Source organism: Anomaloglossus baeobatrachus, chromosome 5 (assembly GCF_048569485.1).
Source record: "Anomaloglossus baeobatrachus isolate aAnoBae1 chromosome 5, aAnoBae1.hap1, whole genome shotgun sequence".
NCBI lineage: Eukaryota > Metazoa > Chordata > Amphibia > Anura > Aromobatidae > Anomaloglossus > Anomaloglossus baeobatrachus.
The window spans coordinates 489,879,350-489,900,027 of record NC_134357.1 but is presented as its reverse complement, the minus strand read 5'-3'; the positions used below and the strand labels follow the sequence as shown (position 1 = coordinate 489,900,027).

At 47.0% G+C, this 20,678-nt stretch overlaps 1 protein-coding gene across 1 annotated transcript in view; it reads left to right on the top strand.

Moving 5' to 3' along the window:
* LOC142311892 (alpha-N-acetylgalactosaminide alpha-2,6-sialyltransferase 2-like) overlaps positions 1 to 15,529 on the top strand; it is a 95,429-nt gene extending 79,900 nt beyond the window's left edge. Inside the window, exons 8-9 of the mRNA XM_075350715.1 lie at positions 8,034 to 8,133; positions 12,634 to 15,529. Of these exons, the coding sequence (XP_075206830.1) occupies positions 8,034 to 8,133; positions 12,634 to 12,804 (271 nt within the window). The 3' untranslated portion in view covers positions 12,805 to 15,529. The remainder of the gene's footprint in view (positions 1 to 8,033; positions 8,134 to 12,633) is intronic.
* The last annotated feature ends 5,149 nt before the right edge of the window (positions 15,530 to 20,678 follow it).

The following is a 20,678-nucleotide window of genomic DNA, read 5'->3' as shown; positions in this document are numbered from 1 at the left end:
TGAAAAATGTGCGTGGTTTTTCATGGACATGTGAAAGAGGCCTAAGGGAGCACTGAGAACGATATAGTTATTGGCACGGTGTGTGGTACTGTTATTATGTAGGCACAGAGAGTGGCACTCTTATGGAAGAATTCTCCTTTAAGATACTGACTACGGGCAAGTAGTAACTATAAATACAATCAATTTTCAGGGAGAGATGGATTTGTACATGGGAGCGCCTCGTATCGGGTTTTCTGTCTCTGTGTTTACAGTGGTGTGAACTATTTATCAGTCCTGAATGGTAGCTACACAGCCAATTATTGACCTAAGAATTAGCCTCTATACCACTAATAAAAGGACGTGTTACCATCAGCACCTGCTCTGTAGAGACACCTCCGAAAGGAATTTTGTGGGAAGGGTGACTTATTATAAAAAAACAAACCTTTAAAACAAGAAGGAACTTTAGAAGAGACTTGGACTTGCTTGAAAACTAGGTAGGTGACATCACTGGGCTCAAACATCAGTGGAAAGGTAAAGCATGAAAAGTCTAGGCTCTTAGTAGTCTTAGCAATCTAGATATCAGATATTGACAACTTGCTGATAAAGCAAGTTTAAAGCGGACTTTACACGCTGCGACATCGCTAGTGTGGCGCCCTGGCCTAGCCAGGTCGTCACAGGTAACACTCAAACACCCCCACCCCCACTAGAGAGTAACATTAGCCAAACACAAAACCCTTGTTGCCTCCCTCCAGGGTCTGATGTCCTCACTATGTGGGGCGGAGCCAAGTGGTTGGCCCCACCCACCGAGGAGTTCACAGGCCTGGAGGCGGGAAAAGTGACAGAACGAGTTTGGAGTTTGAAGTGTGAGGAGTAAACACTTGGGTGTCTGGGTTTGTGGCCCAGGCACTGACAGCAAGGTTGGCAGACAGTGGTGGCCGTCTGCAGGAGTGGTGAATCGACGTGGAACCGTAGGACCAGGGTCGGGCGTTGGCCCGCCGGTACCGACCGGGGAGCGAAGTGAAGCCAGCACACACAGGCAGGGCCATCTGACCCCGACCAGGCTTGGAGCTGCCGACAATAGTCAAATCCGAGTGTGACCGGAACCCCAGGGGTTTCCTAACAGCCAAAGACCCGATAGAAGGCAACCGCCCACACCGTAAGGGTATACAGCTACCGCCTAAGGCTAGAGACCCAAGGGCCAGCGCCTGCGGGCAAACGGGCTCCTCCGGCATCCATACACCGGGGAGCAGACTACAGTTGGGGATCCATCGTAGTCAAACAAGTACACAAAGGTGCAGGGAAAGACAGCCGCCATCACCTGTCCGGGGAGAGACACAGCAGCCGGCTGCGGGACCCGTCCATCCAGCCGTTTGGTTTACTGAGGATTTTGTGCATCTCTTACTGAGTGAGTACACCCGTGCTATCCGGCACCGCGCCGCGCTGTCCCTGCAACCCTGCACCTCACCAACCCTGCCTCCCCGTCACTCCACCGAGCCCCGGGACCACCGACCCCTACCCACGGAGGGGGGAAACAACATCCCAGCTGCTCCCTACCATCGCTCCCGGGATCCCCGTCACCAGCAGCGGTGGTGCCTACCTTCACCACAACCCGTGGGTGGCATCACGGACTAAATCCCCCAAACCAACCACCCTTTTCACTCACGGGCAAGGAGCGCCGCTCGAGTCCCTGCATCCGGCCCATCGCTCGAGCCACCGAGCAGCAGCAGCGCCGGACCCGAGCGTTAGCGAGAGCGAAGCGGCGGCGTCCTCCCCGCCCGCGACACTAGCATCGGCTAGCGATGTCGAGCACAATAGCACCCGCCCCGTCATACGTGCGATATTGTGTGATCGCTGCCGTAGTGAACATTATCGCTACAGCAGCGTCACACGCACATAACTGGTCAGCGACGTCGCTCTGGCCACCGATCCTCCTCCTTTCTAAGTGGGCGGGTCGTGCGGCGTCACAGTGACGTCACACGGCAGCCGTCCAATAGCAGAGGAGGGGCGGAGATGAGCGTCCGTAACATGCCACCCACCTCTTTCCTTCCTCATTGCCGGTGGACAGAGGTAAGGAGATGTTCGTCGCTCATGCGGTGTCACAAAGCGATGTGTGCGGCCGCAGGAACGAGGAACAACATCGCTAAAAAACAGGCAACGATATTTGATTTTAGGACGACCTCTCCAAAACCAACGATTTTTGCCTGTTTTGCGATCGTTTAAGATCGCTCGTAGGTGTCACACGCTGCGATGTCGCTAAGGACGCCGGATGTGCGTCACTAACAACATAACCCCAACGATAAATCATTAGCGATATCGCAGCGTGTAAAGCCCCCTTAACACTTATTTTGTCGCAATGTATATTATCAGAGAAATTTGTATTTTTCTCCTCTTGGATTATATTTCCAATACAAAACAGACTTTCCCATTACGGAGATAGGAAATGACAGTTGGTGCTTTCAAAATTCTATGGAGGACATATTATGCTGCAAGTTCTCCTGATACGGCAGTTACACTTTTCCATAGAACTTTATAGGCACCAACTATCATCTCCTATCTGAATAATGGGAAAGTCTACGGAAAACAGATTTTTACCTGTACATTGAGAAGTTTAAGAATGATCGATCAGTCTACGGAGAAAGAATCAGATTTCTCTTATATATTACAAAAGTTTCTTATTTTAGTCTGTACTATTGATTTATGCACGGAAAAATAAGGATGATTTCTCTTTATAACTTACTACAATTATATATCAGGGGAATATGTAAGTCTACATGATGACTCCACTGTTATGGGAAGGAACGATCAAAGCAATGTGAGCTCACTTTGTTCAATCCGAAGATTACATGGTCATTGATTACCGCAGCCCTGCTACATCTAACACCCTTATCTCTGCCACGAAGGGTTCTTGTACTTTGCTCTCTTCTGACAATGGTCATGAATAATAAGCACAAGGTAGTCAATACCATAAACATATTTTTCATTACTTACAAAAGGGAAATTAGATCCTTTTCAGAAGGATATCCGTCCCCCACCTGCCAAATATTGTTCTTGAGCAAGCAGAACTGTTCAATTTGATTCTTGGAACAGGTAGTGTCTATTATATAGAAGTGATATATTAGTAATATACTGTATGTCTTGGTGGAGAGGTGGCATTTTTAAGTAGTTATATTCTTGTACATAGGAGGCTGTATAATAGTAGTTACAGTGCCTTGAAAAAATATTCACACCCCGGAACTTTTCCAATTTTTTTCACATTATACCCACAAACGTAAATGTATTTTATTGGGCTTTTATGTGATATACTGGACTAAGTAGCAAGTATTTGTGAAGTGTAAAGGAAATGATACATGGTTTTATATTTTTAAAATATTTATAAATAATAAAATTGTGACTTGCGTTTGTATTCAGCCCTGCTGTAGTCTGATACCACTGAAAAAAATCCTCAATGACCAATTTCTTCCAAAAGTCACCTAATTAATAAATTGAATTAATCTGTGTGTGATTTATTCTCACTACAGCTGTTCTGTGAAGATCTCAGAGGTTTGTTTGAGAATATTAAGGATCAAACAGCATCATGAAAACCAAGAAACACACCAGACAGGTCAGGGATAAAGTTGTGGAGAAGAGTAAAAATGGGTTAGATTATAAAAAAATACACCAAGCTCTGAATATCTCAGCGAGCAATGTTCTATCCAAAAATTAAAGGAATGTGATACAACTGAAAACTTACCAAGACATGGCCGTCCATTTATTGAATGTTCTCAGTGAGAGGAACAAAATTATAATCTTATGATACCTTTTAATGGCTAACTAAAATAAAATAAAGTGATGTTACAAAGCAAGCTTTCAAGACATCTCAGGTCCCTTCATCAGGCATGGTATGACAAAATATCCGAAGAAACACAAATATATGCACAAACATGCCCGTCCATTTAAACAGATAACACTAGAAGGAGAGCACTGATTAGAGAAGCAGCCAAGAGGCTCATGGTAATCCTGGAGGAGAGGCAGAGATTCACAGCGCAGGGGGGAGAATCTGTCCACAGGACAACTATTACTCCACAAATCTGGCCTTCATGGAAGTTTGGTAAGAAAAAAGCCATTATTGAAAGAAGTGCCTTTTGCAGTTTGCATAAAGCCATGTAGGGGGATACAGCGAGCATGTGGAAGAAGGTGCTCTGGTCAGATGATACCAAATTAGAACTTTTTGGACTAAATGCTAAACGTTATATATGGTAGAAAACGAACACTGCACATCACCCTGAAAACACCATCTCCACCATCACACACGGTGGTGGCAGCATCATGCTGTGGGGAGGCTTTTTTTCAGCAGGGGCAGGAAAGTTGGTCAGAGTTGATGGATTGAGCTAAATACAGAGAAATCCTGGAGGAAAACCTGTTAAAAGATGCAAAAGTCTTGAGACTCAAGTACAGGTTCACCTTCCAGCAGGACAATGACTAAACATCCTGCCAGAGCTACAATGGATGGTTTAGATGAAAGTGTATTAATGTGTGTAAATGGCCCAGTCACAGTCTAGACCCAAATATCATTTCAAATCTGTGTCCAGATTTGAAAATTGCTAATCTCAGATGCCTGCATCCAATCTCACTGAGCTTGAGAGTGTGTGCAAAGCAGAATGGGCAAACCTATTAGAGACATCCCCCAAAAGACTTTCAGCAGTAATTGCAGTGTAAGGTCCTACAAAGTCCTGGTATATCACACAGAATGGCAATAAAATACATTTAAGTTTGTAGGAGTAATGTGAAAAAAATGTGAAAAAGTTCACTTTTTCAAGTCACTGCATATTCTTGTACATGGGGCAGTATTATAGTAGTTATATTCTTGTACATGGGGGCAGTATTATAGTAGTTACAAGTGGAATAAACATCTTAGCTACTAATATTCTACCAAGCCAAGTGGTTTTTGTTATAACTGTCCTATTTACAAAATTTGAAAACCAAATAAAAATTATTGAATCATATAGTAGTTACAAGTGCATCTCAATAAATTAGAATATCATTAAGAAGTTAATTTATTTCAGTAATTCAATACAAAAAGGGAAATGTATATGTTATATAGAGTCATTACACACAGAGGGATCTATTCCTATATATTATATAGAGTCATTACACACAGAGGGATCTATCTCACGTGCTTATTTCTGTTAATGTTGATGATTCTGGCGTACAGCCAATGAAAACCCAAAAGTCATTATCTCAGAAAATTAGAATATTATATAAGACCAACTGAAAAAATGATCTTAAACTCATAAATGTTGGCGCCTACTGAAAAGTCTGTACAGTAAATGCCTCAATACTTGGTCGGGGCTTCTTTTGCATTAATTATTGCATCAGTGCGGCGTGGCATGGAGGCGATCAGCCTGTGGCACTGCTGAGGCGTTATGGAAGCACAGGTTGCTTTGATAGCAGCCTACAGCTCGTCTGCGTTGTTGGCTCTGGTATCTCTCATAGATTTTCTATGGGGTTTAGGTCAGGCAAGTTTGCTGGCCAATCAAGCACAGTGATACTGTGGTTATTATACCAGGCCAGGTATTGGTACTTTTGGCAGTGTGGACAGGTGCCAAGTCCGGCTGGAAAATGAAATTTCCATTTCCAAAAAGCCTGTCAGCAGAGGGATGCATGAACTGCACTAAAATTTCCTGGTAGATGGCTGCGCTGACTTTGGTCTTGATAAAACACAGTGGACCTACACCAGCAGATGACATGGCTCCACAAACCATCACCGATTGTGGAAACTTCACAACAGACCTCAAGCAGCTTGGATTGTGGCCTCTCCACTCTTCCTCCAGACTCTGGGACCTTGATTTCCAAATGACATGCAAAATTTACTTTTCTCTGAAAACAACACCTTGGACCACTGAGCAACAGTCCAATTCCTTTTCTCCTTGGCCCAAGTAAGACGCTTTTGGCGTTGTCTATTGGTCATGAGTGGTTTAACACAAGGAACACAACAGTTTTAGCCCATGCCCTGGACACACCTGTGTGTGGTGGCTCTTGAAGCACTGACTGCAGCAGCAGTCCACTTCTTGTGAATCTCCTGTGCAAATTTTTGAATGGCCTTTTTCTAACAATTCTATCAAGACTGCGGTTATCCTGGTGCACCTTTTTCTACCACACTTTTTGCTTCCACTCAACTTTCCATTAATATGCTTGGACACAGCTCTCTGAACAGCCAGCTTATTTAGTGTACTGCCCCGCTCTCAGCAGCCGGCCTGCTCGGATCCGGCCCTTCTGTGGGTGGCTCCAGGGTCTCTGGAACCGGGGACCTCACAGTCACTTCAAATGAAAAGGGGTAGTGATGGGATGATGGATTTAGGACGTATATGTACGGGCTGAGCTGTACAGAGTTCGTGACGCCACCCATGGTGTGTGGTGATATCGGACACCACCGCTGCAGTTACGGGGCACCCAGGGGAGATGTTGTGCAGCAAGTTGTTAACTCCTCCGTGGGCAGGGATGGTGGCCCCGGGACCCATTGGGGGTTTGGCGATGCAGGGAGATGGGCGACCGCAGGGTGCTGGTGTACTCACTATTAGAAAACACATGAGTCTCTGGTAAATCAAGGTGATGGTGGTCGGTGCCCGTAGTCGGCTGCGTTCGGGTTCCCCCACCCGGCTGGTGGTCTCTGTCTTTCTCCTGCACCTGTGTAAGATGGTGGACTGCCTGTGCTTGTAACTTCAGGAGTCCGCTCCCGACTTGTGGTCGCCTAAGGAGCCGCCCGCAGACGCTGGCTGGGATCTCTGAGCCGTGGCGGTGGGCTTTTATCCCCCTCGGTGGGCTGTTGCCTTCAGTCGGGACTTTTGGTGGGACAGGACCTCTAGTCCTGGTCGCAATCAGTTACTTAGCTAGCCCCCAGTCGCTTCTGGACCTAGCTTCAGGGTCTGAGTACCCCTCTTTGTACTCCGGTTTCAGAGTCGGTTCCCAGGGTCGGTACCGGCGGGCCACTACCCTGTCCCGGTCCACCTTGGTTCCACCGAGCCGTCTTCCCGGCTCCTGCAGACTGAGACCGCCGTCTGCCTCCTAGCCAAAGGCACCAGGGCTCCTACCCTGGCACCTGATCAATTTGGGTTCTCGCCTACGCTGGAGCTGCACACAGTCCCAGCCCACACGCCTCTCCAACTTGAACTCTAGACTTGTTTCTGAACTTTCCCGCCCCGGGCTGTCTAGGATTCCTCGGTGGACGTCTTCCAACCGCCTGGTTCCGCTCCCTGGTGTGTCTATCAAGCCCTGAGGGGGGTGAGTAGGGTTTTGAGGTTGGCTGTGTGTTACCTGTGAGGGAAAGGTGTAATGTGGGGCCCTATCTATGACTACCTGGCCCAGCCAGGGCGTCACATTAGCAATGACCTTTTGTGGCTTACCCTCCTTATGGAGTGTGTCATGACTGCCTTCTGGACATCTGTCAAGTCAGCAATCTTTCCTATGATTGTGTAGCCTACTGAGCCAGACTAAGGGAACATTTTAAACGCTTAGGAAGTCTTTGCAGCTGTTTTGTGGTAATTATTCTAATTTTCTGAGATAATGACTTTTGGGTTTTCATTGGTTGTAAGCCATAATCATAAACAATAACAGAAATAAACACTTGAAATAGATCACTCTGTGTGTAATGACTATAATATATGAGTTTCCCTTTTTGTATTGAATTACTGAAATAAATTAACTTTTGAGGATATTCTAATTTATTGAGATGCGCTTGTATATACTTGTACATAGAGAGCAGTATTATAGTAATTATATTCTTGTTCATAGGAGCAGTGTTATAGTAGTTCTAGTCTTGTACATAGATTGTATTGTGGTAGTTATATTATTGTACTGTATATAAGGGGCAGTATTATAGCAGTTATTCTTGTACATGTATTTTATAGGAGTGACTACATTCATGTGGTGCAAATTTGTTCCCATATGATACCATATTCTGGCCTGATATAACAATAGGCTCACATAATGTCAGGTGGTGCCTAGAACGTGACATTCATTGTCTGATGTTTGATCGGCCTTCAATCCATAGCTTCATTTTTATTGTATTACTTTTGCAGGTTTCTCTATGACCCGATTTTAAAATCAAAAAGTCGTGACATTTATCGCCCGTCCACCGGAGCCTCACTGCTGTTGGCCGCTATACACACTTGTGACCAGGTGAGACAGAACACTATTGGGAGACAGCATGGTTACTATTTATTATCACCACCCTACATAGGCTCTAGATGACTAAGTTGATCGGCGTTATCAGATTGGTGGAGGTGGGTGGTGAGGGGCTTCTATAATATCAAGGCACATCTGGTACTGGAGGAGAATCCTTTTATTTGTTGCGTCATGGATTTACCCTAGTATAAGGTCCTACTCTGTCCACCACAACTATAGGCTACCACAAATGTTTCCCATTGTAAAGGATCTCAGAAGATACAAGATGATGTTTGGATGTCCTAGAAGAATGTCTACTATTCAGGATTAGTCAGGTCCTGTGACAAAATCGGACTGTCACCCTGGTGGATCTGGACCACTTATGCATGTCAGGCTATGCCGGGCACCAGCCCCCTAACCTTATTGTTTTAATACCAGGAGACTGATGCCAATATTATATTTCCACAAGGGATGCTTCACTGCCATAGACTACCTGTTATGTTTACGTGACTCTCATCTGTACTACACCACCAGGGTTGTAGACATTAATATTTGCCCTAGATCACCAGGGATATTTCAGTGCCATTGACCACCACGGGATGCTGACATTAACCCCATCTGCCGTATCTCACCGGAGATGCTACCATTAATCCCATCTATCGTAGCTCACCAGGGTTGCTGGCATTAAATCGAATGCTCCTAGCGCACTAGGGGTGTTGGCATTACCTCCTTCTTCTCTAGACCATCACTGATGCTGGAATTAACCCTATTTATTGTACTATAGGTTTTAGTGTATATCTATCCATTACAAGTACCGACAATAACCACATATACCCTAGACCACCACCACCTAGACCACCACCATATACCCTAGACCACCATCCAATTTCTCTAGACCACAAGGGATTTTGGCATTAGCTCCATCTGCCCTAGATCACCTAGAAGGCTGCCAGTAACCCTATCTACCATAGAGCACCATAGTTGCCAATGTGGCGCCCCTGAGGCTTCAGTCGCCACAGGGTACTGCACCTCACTTAAGGTGCAGTACTCATCCTGAATCCAGAGGAGGTTAGTACTGGTTCCACTACACACAAACTCATACACACCAATAGGTTGCCCTCCCCAATGGGGACCGGGCTAGGGTTGGTTCTTAAGGTAGTCACCAAACATGGGGGGCTGCCACCCACTAGTGACAGGGAACCGGGGGAAGAGCAACCACCAAGGGGAGTGAGGAACAACGCAACAGTTAGGGAGTTCTCCAGCAGGAGAGGAAGAGAGCAGACAGATTTTACCGGTGTCTCTGGTGGGATGCAGGAATCAATATGGTCGCCAAGGTGAGAGTTTCATTGCTCCCTCAGGACCGACGCGGTACAGGGTGCAGAATCCTAGGGTGGAACAGACTTCAAGTTGCATCACCAGAATCTGCAGGACAAGGGGAATGTAGGTCTCTCTGGCCACCACAGTTCCCGGAGCACAGTGCTACATAGGGTCCGGAGTCGTGATCTAAGTCAGGCCCCACCACGGACCCGCGGCACCTGCATACGGGACAGTAGTTAACTTTTCAAGAACCAGGGTCCCCAAGTAGCTTCAGGCCACGGGGATCCATCTCTAAAGGTGTAAGGAGGAAGGGCCCACCGTCCACTGTACCGGTTCTGACCTCCAACGGATTCGGGATCAACTGGGGCCTATCATTGCTGTGACCGGTATCTCCCGGGCAATCTAGAACTGTCAGTAAAGAAACCTTGAAACCGCAGAGACTGTGTCAGCCTGTCCTTGCCGGCGCCCCGCGTTTCGGCACCGACGGCCACTACTCCACTCATCATCCTCCCCTGGGGTACGCTCCAACTCTGGGAGCAGAACCATCTTAGCAGCTACAACCATCCGCTCCGGAGGACAGCGACAGCAGCGGTGGCTAATCCCTGGCCGCGTACCGCAGGTGGTGTCACAAGACAAACTATGCCCATCATCCCATTCCATCATCCAATCCCTTTTTATTGTATGCCTCGTGGCCACAAAACCGGTCAAGGGCCACCCGTGACATCCCCGACCAGACATCACCGGCCCAGTGACGAGTATCCAACGCCTTGCCCCATGGGTGCTACACCAACATTAACCCCATCTACCCTAGACCACCAGGGATGCTGGTATTAACCCTTGACCACCAGGGTTGCTGGCTCATCTGCTCTAGACCATTAAGTACATAAATATTAACTGTTTCACCACATTAAAACACCAAAAGATGTTGGCATTGACAGCTTCATTACCTCTGTCATGCGAAAAGTAAAGATACCAGCAGGGGAGCTAGCATTAACCCTTAATATGTAGGGGGCTACACTAGTCTATGTAAAAAAAAAAAATACATTCTGTAAATCCATGCCTTTGCAAGGACAGCACCTTTTCAGCCCGTCATTATTTTTGGAAAGTGAAGGTGGCAACGATTATTACTTAGTTGGCCGTTGCCCAAATAACTGTAGGTGCGGTTATAACCTTAAAGGCAAATACTAATGAGACGTTTATAAGGAATAAGCGGTTGTATTTGTCTAACAAAGTATGGAGGAAGAAGGAAGAAACCACAAGTCAACTATGTGCAGTACTTTTTTTTTAAGATGAGATTGTTTTTATTAATCTTTTTTACATACAAAATTAAGGCAAACACCTCATATTTGACACAAAAGGATAACCTTCCCCTCCCCCCATATCACATTAGAACCTCCATTACCGTGGCCCCGTAGGGTCTGTCCTATGTATAAAGATCTAGACAGCATAGAAAGAAAATCAGTCAGTCACTCAATACGAGGCTGTATAAATAATGAAATCCTTACATAAAACATGAAACCAGAGGAAGCTCATTAGGAGTATAAGGGTAATTAAAAGACAACTTTTTCAGCACATTTTTTATGCTGAAAAAGCCCCCTCTGCTTATAGTCAAGTGAGGGTCCCACTTATGGTCAGCTTTAAGCTATGTTCGACTTGTACGATCGCGCAGGGCGCTGGCCGCCAGACTGCAGTAGGGGCAACAGCGAGTCAGGTTAGGTACTGTGCGCACTAATCGTTGCCACCCCTTTGCCATGATCCAGGTCTTTAGCCCAGGGGTCTTAAATACTCAGACTGCAGGCACATAGACCTCTTGATAATCTCGGCCGGTACACAGGGCCACCGCAGCCGTCAGCGCTTTACTTCAGTTGAATGATTTGCGGCGCTGAAAATCAGGAGACAAGGATGGGGCACATTACTACAGGGCACAAGGATGGGTACCTTACTACAGGAGACAAGAATGGGGCACATTACTACAGGGCATAATGAAGGGGCACATTACTACAAGATGGGGACAAGGATGGGCACATTACTACAGAAGAGAAGGATGGGCATCTTACTACAGGAGACAAGGATCGGCACATTACTACAGGAGACAGAGATGGAGCACAAGGATAGGCACATTACTAAAGGAGATAATGATGGGGCACATTACTACAGGCACAAGGATGGGACACATTACTACAGGAGGCAGGGATGGGGCACAAGGATGGGCACTTTACTAAAGAAGGCAGGGCTAGGGCACAGGGATGGGCACATTGCTACAGGGCACAAGGATGGGGCACATTACATTTTATTGGTAACTATTTTTATTTTTGAATGTTACCAGTAGCTACTGCATTTCCCACCCGAGGCTTATACTCAAGTCAATAAATTTTCCCAGTTTTTTTGTGGTAAAATTAGGTGTAACGGCTTATATTCGAGTATATATGGCAATATAGAATCCCACTGATCATCCAAATGCGGTCCCACATCCTCCTCCCACCTAGCCTTGGTAGTAAGGGGGAATTTATTTTAATGGAAAGCATTAGTGTGCTGAAGGAGATAAGTCCTCTCCTAGAACTCAAATCCCAACCCCATTGGGATCCATACTGAGGTTTCTAGTTTTTATTTGAGCTGCGTACACATTCTGAAGATGTGCCCAGCTGCTTAAATTGTTTATGAGCAGTAGTTATGCTAAGAAACAATATGGCTACACCACATATTCCTGGAGTTGTAGCTGTACGAGGAGTATTTAGTAAACCGTTGCGACTGGATCGCCACCTTGTGGTTGTAATTGACATTTACAGATACCAAGACATATCATATGTATTCCAAAAATGTATCGGTGAAAATGTCAAATTACAACCTAAAAAGCAACCCTTTACACATTGTGTCAATGGAAAAATAAATATTGTTCGCCATAAATTGTACTGACCCGAAGAATCATGTGACTAGGACATTTTTACAGCACACTGACCGCCATAAAAACCAAATCACAAAAATCTAAGCTAAAAAAGCGCATAAACATGGGCTATGGCATGACACAGTTCTCCTGGTAGTTGTCCTATATAGAGGCGGAGATATGGGTGTGACGGCCACCAGAGTACCTGCAAGCCACCATGTCCCATCATTATGCCATGTTATTTGTATTGGTAGGGTCCTAAAAGTAATTGAAAATGTAATCCTTAGATTAATCCTTCCTCTTTTTTTCCCCATCAGGTTAGCGCTTATGGATTCATGACACCCAGCTATGAGAAATATTCAGACCACTACTTTGACTCCACCTACCACAAGGTCGTCTTCTACTCCAACCACAGTTTCCGTAAGGAGATGATTCTCTGGCAGAAGCTGCACAAAGCCGGGGTGATAAAGCTGTATATGAGGGACTGAGGTGGGAGGCATCGGACCCAGTCATGTGGAAAACTGGCAATGGGTACGTAGCCGCCACCCTCCCGCCTCCTCTCTGCACTGGTGGGATAGTTCATTGGTGGTACCAACCCGTGTAATGGACTCTATTAGAACGTGCCTTTAAAGGTTAGCCTGGACAATCAATGAGGACCAACCTGCAGCTTTCAATAGATTGAAGGTCTTTTTATTTATTTATTTTTTTAATTTATTTTCTTAATCCAAAAAAAACTTGAAAAAGCACTCTCCATAAATTTGAATAATTAATCAGTTAAGTTCCTGTCGCGATCAAAATATCATACGGTATATCTGTCCACTTATGCAGTACATATCCTTTAATCCGGAAAGGATAAGATTCCATTTTACAATCATCCAGACTTTAATATTCCACAAAGATTGGCGATAAAAGTTTTCAATAATCAAGAAATATTTATAATCAAAGGGACAACTACAATGTCATGTGAACACGGAGGAGAAAACCAAGCAGATAAAGCGAAGGACATTCTTGATTAAAGATCAGATGATCGCCACAGGTCTGAACCTTCAGATTTCTTCTGCAGTGGCCACTACTGGAGCAATGTGGTATTACAAGTTAGCCGTATTTTTTTGCAATGCCTGTTTGGTAACGAGGGAACCCCTTGATTATCATATACAGATTTTATTATACTCAAAAAATGCAACCCCTTTAAGGTTTTTCATCCTTAGGTAGGTATATAAAACTCACCTATATGGTGGGTACGGAAAGTATTCAGACCCCTTTAATTTTTTCACTCTCTGTTTCATTGCAGCCATTTGGTAAATTCAAAAAAGGTTCAATTTTTTTTTCAATAATGTACACTTTGCACCCCATCTTGACAGAAAAAAAACAGAAATGTAGAAATTTTTGCAAATGTTTTAATCAAGAAAAACTGAAATATCACATGGTCATAAGTATTCAGACTCTTTGCTTAGTATTGAGTAGAATACCCTTTTGAGCTAGTACAGACATGCGTTTTCTTGGGAATGATGCAACAAGTTTTTCACACCTGGATTTGGGGATCCCCTGCCATTCTTTCTTGCAGATCCTCTCCAGTTCCATCAGGTTGGATGGTGAATTTTGGTGGACAGCCATTTTCAGGTCTCTCCAGAGATGCTCAATTGGGTTTAGGTCAGGGCTCTGGCAGGGCCAGTCAAGAATGGTCACAGAGTTGTTCTGAAGCCACTCCTTTGTTATTTTAGCTGTGTGCTTAGGGTTATTGTCTTGTTGGAAGGTAAACCTAGGGCACTCTGGAAGAGGTTTTCTTCCAGGATGTTTCTGTACTTGCCCGCATTTATCTTTCCTTCAATTGCAACCAGTCGTCCTGTCCCTGCAGCTGTAAAACACCCCCATAGCATGATGCTGCCACCACCATGTCTCACTGCTGGGATTGTATTGGGCAGGTGATGAGCAGTGGCTGGTTTTCTCTACACATACCGCTTAGATTTATCACCAAAAAGTTCTCTCTTTGTCTCATCAGACCAGAGACTCTTATTTCTCATAGTCTGGGAGTCCTTCATGTGTTTTTTTTGCAAACTCTATGCGGGCTTTCATATGTCTTGCACTGAGGAGAGGCTTCCGTTGGACCACTCAGCCATAAAGGCCCAACAGGTGGAGGGCTGCAGTGATGGTTGACTTTGTGGAACTTATTCCCATCTCCCTACTGCATCTCTGGAGCTCAGCCACAGTGATCTTTGGGTTCTTCTGTACCTCTCTCACCAAGGCTCTTCTCTGAAAATTGCTCAGTTTGGCTGGACGGCCAGGTCTAGGAAGAGTTCTGGTGGTTCCAAACTTTTTCCATTTAAGGATTATGGAGGCCACTGTGCTTTTAGGAATCTTGACTACTGCAGAAATTCTTTTGTAAGCTTGGTCAGATCTCTGCCTTGCCACAATTTTGTCTCTGAGCTCCTTGGGCAATTCCTTTGACCTCACGATTCTCATTTGGTCTGACATGCACTGTGAGCTGTGAGGTCTTATATAGACAGGTGTGTGCTTTTCTAAATCAAGTCCTTTCAAGTTTAATTAAACACAGGTGGACTCCAATGAAGAGAGTAGAACTATCTCAAGGAGGATCACAAGGAAAAGGGCAGCATGTGACAAATATGAGTGTCTGAGCAAAGGGTCTGAATACTTATGACCATGTGATATTTCAGTTTTTCTTGTAAAATAAATTTGCAAAAATTTCTACATCTGTTTTTGTCTGTCGAGATGGGGTGCAGAAAGTGCATGAGAAAAAAAAATTGAACTTTTTTAAACTTAACAAATAACTGCAATGAAACAAAGAGTGAAAAATGTAAAAGGGTCTGAATACTTTCCGTACCCACTGTATGTCTGTCCAATAATCCAGAAACCCCATTGATGACAGATTCAATTAATTTTACTGTCATTTAGAAGAAGCCTGTGGAAAAATTCTGAAGGAACTTTAATAGCAGCCATGTTGACTGTCACCGGAACTTATAGATATACCATAAAGAAGATTGGGCTGAATGAAATTAGTGGGTGACTCATTGACTAGAATGGATTTTTATATTTAGGGGACACGCACAAGTGTTATTACCACGTCTGGTGAAGTGTTCTGTCCTTTCAATGTGTTAATAAATTAATAATTTATTTATTTTATTTGTTGGGATAATTGTGAGAATAAGATGATTGTATTTTTTAAGATTTAAATAAATTTTAATATTTTTTAAGAAACGAGCCTGTGTGATTGAATAGGTTTTGAAAATTGTCTGCGCCGTTTAAGTGAAAACATAAAAGCTGTCTACTAATAGCCGGGAACTACGGTGGCTTTGTGCCAAAGCTTAGTACAAGTTATGATGAATTTCCAAAAATTCGATTTGGGAAGATGAACTCAATTAAGGGGGGGGGATCGATGTCAATTGAATCTGGCAGTAAGGGGTTTACAAAACAAAACATAAAAGAAGGATTTTTGTGTACTCACCGTAAAATCTCTTTCTCTGAGTCTTCATTGGGGGACACAGGACCATGGGTTATGCTGCTGTCACTAGGAGGCTGACGTCAACTAAGTAGACAGAAAAAGTTAGCTCCTCCCCAGCAGTATACACCCCGAGCCGGAGGCGGACTCAAATCAGTTTAATGCACAAGCAGTAGGAGGAGAACCAAAACAACCATAGATAAGGCAAAGTAAAAATTATAACCAATTAGCCGTGCGACAAGTGGCCTGGGAATATGGACCACTGAGGCAATAGGCAGGTAATATGTAACAACACACAAGCAGGGTGGGTGCTGTGTTCCCCAATGAAGACTCAGAGAAAGAGATTTTACGGTGAGTACACAAAAATCCTTCTATTGTTTCATTGGGGGACACAGGACCATGGGACGTCCAAAAGCAGTCCCTGGGTGGGAAGAGAACAAGCACCGGAGATAGGCAGGAAAACAGCTTCCCCCTGTCGGGTTTGACCCAGACCTACATGCACCTACCTTGTTACAGGTGTGCTACTGCCGCCCGCAAACCCTTACGCCAAGAGTGGCCTCTGCCGATGCCTGGGTGCGAACAAGGTGGAACCTAGCAAAGGTATGCAGACTAGACCAGGTGGCGACCCCGCGGACTTGGCCGGACGACGTCTGAAGTCCAATCGTTCAGGAGGCTCCTATTGCACGGTAGAGTGCGGCGGAGATCCGTCCTTCATGCGATGGGCTTCAAATATGGCGGAATGGATCTATGTGGCAATCCTGGCCTTGGACGCCGGCATGCGCCTCTTGGGACCGGGTGGAAGGATGAACTCACTGTCAGTGTAACCGAAAGGAGCGGTCCTGAAGACATAAAAGACTGAGGGCTTGTACCAGTTCCAGAGTGAACCAGGCCCCTTTCAGGCTGAGAAAAGGACTAGGACCGACTGCCGAAACCCAATCTCCTCATGTGGATGGAACGGCGAGCTGCCTTGGACAGAAAAAGAGGGTTCTGGCCGGAGCACCCCCCTTGTCCTGAAGGAGGACCCAAAAAAAAGGGGGGGGGAATGACAATAGAGGGCTGCCCGCCCTGACACCCCTTGTAAAAAAGTGATGGCAAGGAGGAGCCCACTTACCAAAACAGGTGAGAACAGGAAGAAACTCTGAAAGGTTCAAACAGGGTACCTTGAAGGGAACCCATCACTAGATTAAGGTCCCACGTTTCTAGTGGACGACGATACCGCCGAGCTAGATGGGCGACTCTCTGGGTAAAGGTCTTGATCGGAGGACGAGAAGCGAGAGGCCTCTGAAAACGAATTGACCGAGCCGACACCTGGCCCTTAAAATGGACGCGCGAGAGACCCGCATCCAGATCTGACTGCAAGAATGTCAGCAATGAAGGAAGGGAGAAAGAGAGAGGAGAAGAGAAGCTGTGCTCCTCACACCACTGGAGGAACTCTCCACGTGTGGTAATAGATCCTCGAGGAAACTGGCTTCCCGGCCTTCATCGTTGTCTGTATCCTTCTTGTCGACAAGCCTGTCTGAGGTAGTACCTGGGATCTGCTAGTAAGGCCGTCAAACTTATGACTTCTGAGTCCTGGTGGAAGAGAGGGCCCCAACACGGAATATCTGGACGGTCTGGAAGGTGCCACGGGGCATCTGCGAGGAGCTGAGTGAGTTCTGTGAACTATGCTCGCCTGGGCCACTCTGGAGCCACCTTCTGCCTTGGTCTTCTTGAGAACCTTCGAGATCATGGGAAGCCATGGGAAGATGCACGGGAGCCTGAACTGGCTTCACGACAGGGCGAGGGCGTCGACACCAAGGCCAGGCGGAGGGGGCACCACTCGATGAACCGTTGACTTGAAAGTTGAATCGGGAAGCCAATAGGTCCACGACTGTAGGCTTCCTTCGCCGGAGATCTGGCTGGTGACTTTCCCATTGAGGAACCATTTGCCTGAAGCGAGGCCTTCCCTGCCAAGAAAATCGGCCGTCCAATCGTCCATGCTAGGGATGTGCACTGCCGAGATTAGAGAGTGAAGAGACCTGGCCCAGTGCAAGATCTTCTTGACCTCTCCCATCGCCATGACACTCCTTACGCCTCCCTGGTGGATGATGCACGCCACCGCCGTGGCATGGTCCAACTGGAACCTGACTGGACACCCCAGTACACGGTGCTGAAATCGTAGCCGGGCTAACCGGATGGCTCTGATTTCCGGAATGTTGATAGGGAGACAGCACTCTAGAGGCGTCCATCGGGTCCGTGCTGTGGGATGGTGGAATAGCACACCCCAGCCTTGGAGACTGGTGACGGTTGATACTATCCTCCAGAGGAGAAGGAGAAGGGACTCTTCCAAGGGAGATTGCGAAGACTGGTCCACTTAGGAAGGGATTGGCGGGTCACCAGCGATAGACGGAACCTGCGGTCCATAGCAAGGAGAGATTTGTCTCCGTTCTTCAGCAGGGCCCGCTGGAAAAGCCGAAGATGAAACTTGGACAAGTGTACCGCCGCTATCACTGCCAGCAACTGACCGCAGACTCGCATACCAAGCCTGATGGAACCGGGCGCGGATGGCAGAGAGTACGCAGCCCTCGGTGCAGGGCAGAAAACTACTCTTGTGTGAGGAGTACCTGACCTTGGACGGTATCGAATACTGTGCCTAAAGGGAAGACCCACCGGGCCGGGGTCCGAGGGGACTCTTTCCGATAGATCAGCTACTGTAGTAGCGAAAAGGTGGCGATGGCGATCTAAACACCAAGACGACGGTCCTTGAAGGAAGAACTCTTGACCACCAGGTCGTCCCCGGGCGGAGTGATTATAACAGCTCTGGAGTGCAGGATGGGCATGGCAGCCGCCATGATCTCTGTAAGCACCCTTAAAAACTGGAAGTGGTCCACTGCATCATAAGGCGGAGGGACTGTTGGTGGGATAGGCGCCTTGACGGTTGAGGCGCGAAAGGACTGGAACTGAGCGTGAGGCAATGATCCTAGATGCGTCTGGGCCGATGCTGGGGAAGAGATGTACTCTTCCCTCATGTAGCCTAGGGGGATCAACTGGACTAGCCTATCCCCGAAAGGACGTTCACCTAAGAGCGGAAGGGAAGTCAGCGATTTCCCAGATGTCGCTTCCGCATTCCAGATCCTGAGTCAGAGGGCTCGACGGGTGGTCACACTGCTGCTATAGGCTCAGGCCGTGCAGCTGGCAGACGCCAGGGCTGTGTTGAGAAGGTACTCACCGAAGATGTTAACCAGTTCCGGGACGGCAGAGATGGAACGTAGACCGCTGCGTAGGGTGTCAGCGGAGTCCCTGAGGGACATCACGTTAGGGATGAGAAGCCAGGCGGAACACTGGCGGGCCGACCACAGGGTAGCATGCCCGTTCTTTTCGGAGCCCTTTGGAGAAGGGGTAATGACCAATAAAGTGGCTTACCACTGGTAAACGTCATGTCCGGGTGTTGTCTGATCACGCAGTCACCCGGCGAACTCTGGATGTCCACTGAATGCCTCATAGGCCCGGCACATTCGTTTTAAAGGAGACCTGTGTGCTCGGAGAGGAGAAGAGGACTGTCCGTACCTTTATGTCTTGACTCACCGTTTCTACCAGGCTATTCGTCATGCGCCGAACCTCAGGCGCCTGCTCGGAATCCAGCAGAGGTGGTACGCCTGGGCCATCACCAGAGAGGTCGAAAGGCTTCCGGAGGAGTGGTAGATTTGGACCTGGGGATGAAGGTGAAACCTGGGGGGACGCCGAAGATGAGACCTGGCGGGTCCGCTTCGAGCAGTGGATAAGGTCCCTGGTACGGGACTCACCTCCCCGAGGGGATTGCGCCAGTCCTGTGGAGGTATGACAAGCGACGGCAAAGGGCGCAGCGCATGCGCAATGACCCGAGGGGCCTCAGCGAGGGGATATATGGACTGAGACGGGGGCGCTAACCAGCCGGCAGGGGCGGAATACAGGGGCCTGCAGTGTCAGGGGCTGCGGTGACTGTGATCACTAAATATGACATCATTTGGGGGAATTCACAATTGAGGGTACTAGATACAGCAATCTTGACCCTTACCGGTCCGGAATAATTATTTATTGAGATATCATTTTTGTGGGAATATACGTTGATAGTAAAAAACCACCGTTCCCTGTTATATATATATATAAAATTATAATAAACTCAACCCTTGATAAAACCACTATCCTTTTATGATTGTGGCTGTTTTTACAGTTTGTTTTCCCTGTTATAAGGGTTGCTGCAGCCTCAGCAATCCGCAGACGGGGAGTCTGGTTCATTTCTCTTCTTTTTTTTTTACAAGGTAATATGGACGCTGAAAGAGGCTGGAGGCGAGGGAGAGCGGGAAAAATCATCCCCCGCCCCCACTGTGATGCCTGGGGCTGAGCGGAGGGCGGAGACGCAACGGCCGGTGGCCAATAGCGCTACAGCGGAGGGCGGGCCTGAGACGCTGGAGACAAGGCCGCAGCCGGGGCCTAAATTTTGGAGCTGCCGGAGCGAGGGAAGGTAGAGACAAGCGGTCCTACCTGCGAACAGTGGCAGCGTAGCAGCGATGTCCGGTGCAGAAGAGGGAGTCCAGGAGTGAGATCGCCAGCGCGCTGCAGCCTCAAGGGACCAGGAGCAGGCTAAGATGGCGAGGGGACGCTGGGGGAGGAGCCACGTTAGAGCGCGAAAAGAAGGGAATTTTGTTACTTACCGTAAATTCCTTTTCTTCTAGCTCTTATTGGGAGACCCAGACGATTGGGGTATAGCTACTGCCCTCCGGAGGCCACACAAAGCACTACACTAAAAAGTGCAAGGCCCCTCCCCTTCTGGCTATACCCCCCCGTGGTATCACGGGTACTCCAGTTTTAGTGCCAAAGCAAGAAGGAGGAAGCCAATAACTGGTTTAAACAAATTAACTCCGAGAAACATCGGAGAACTGAAAAACCGTT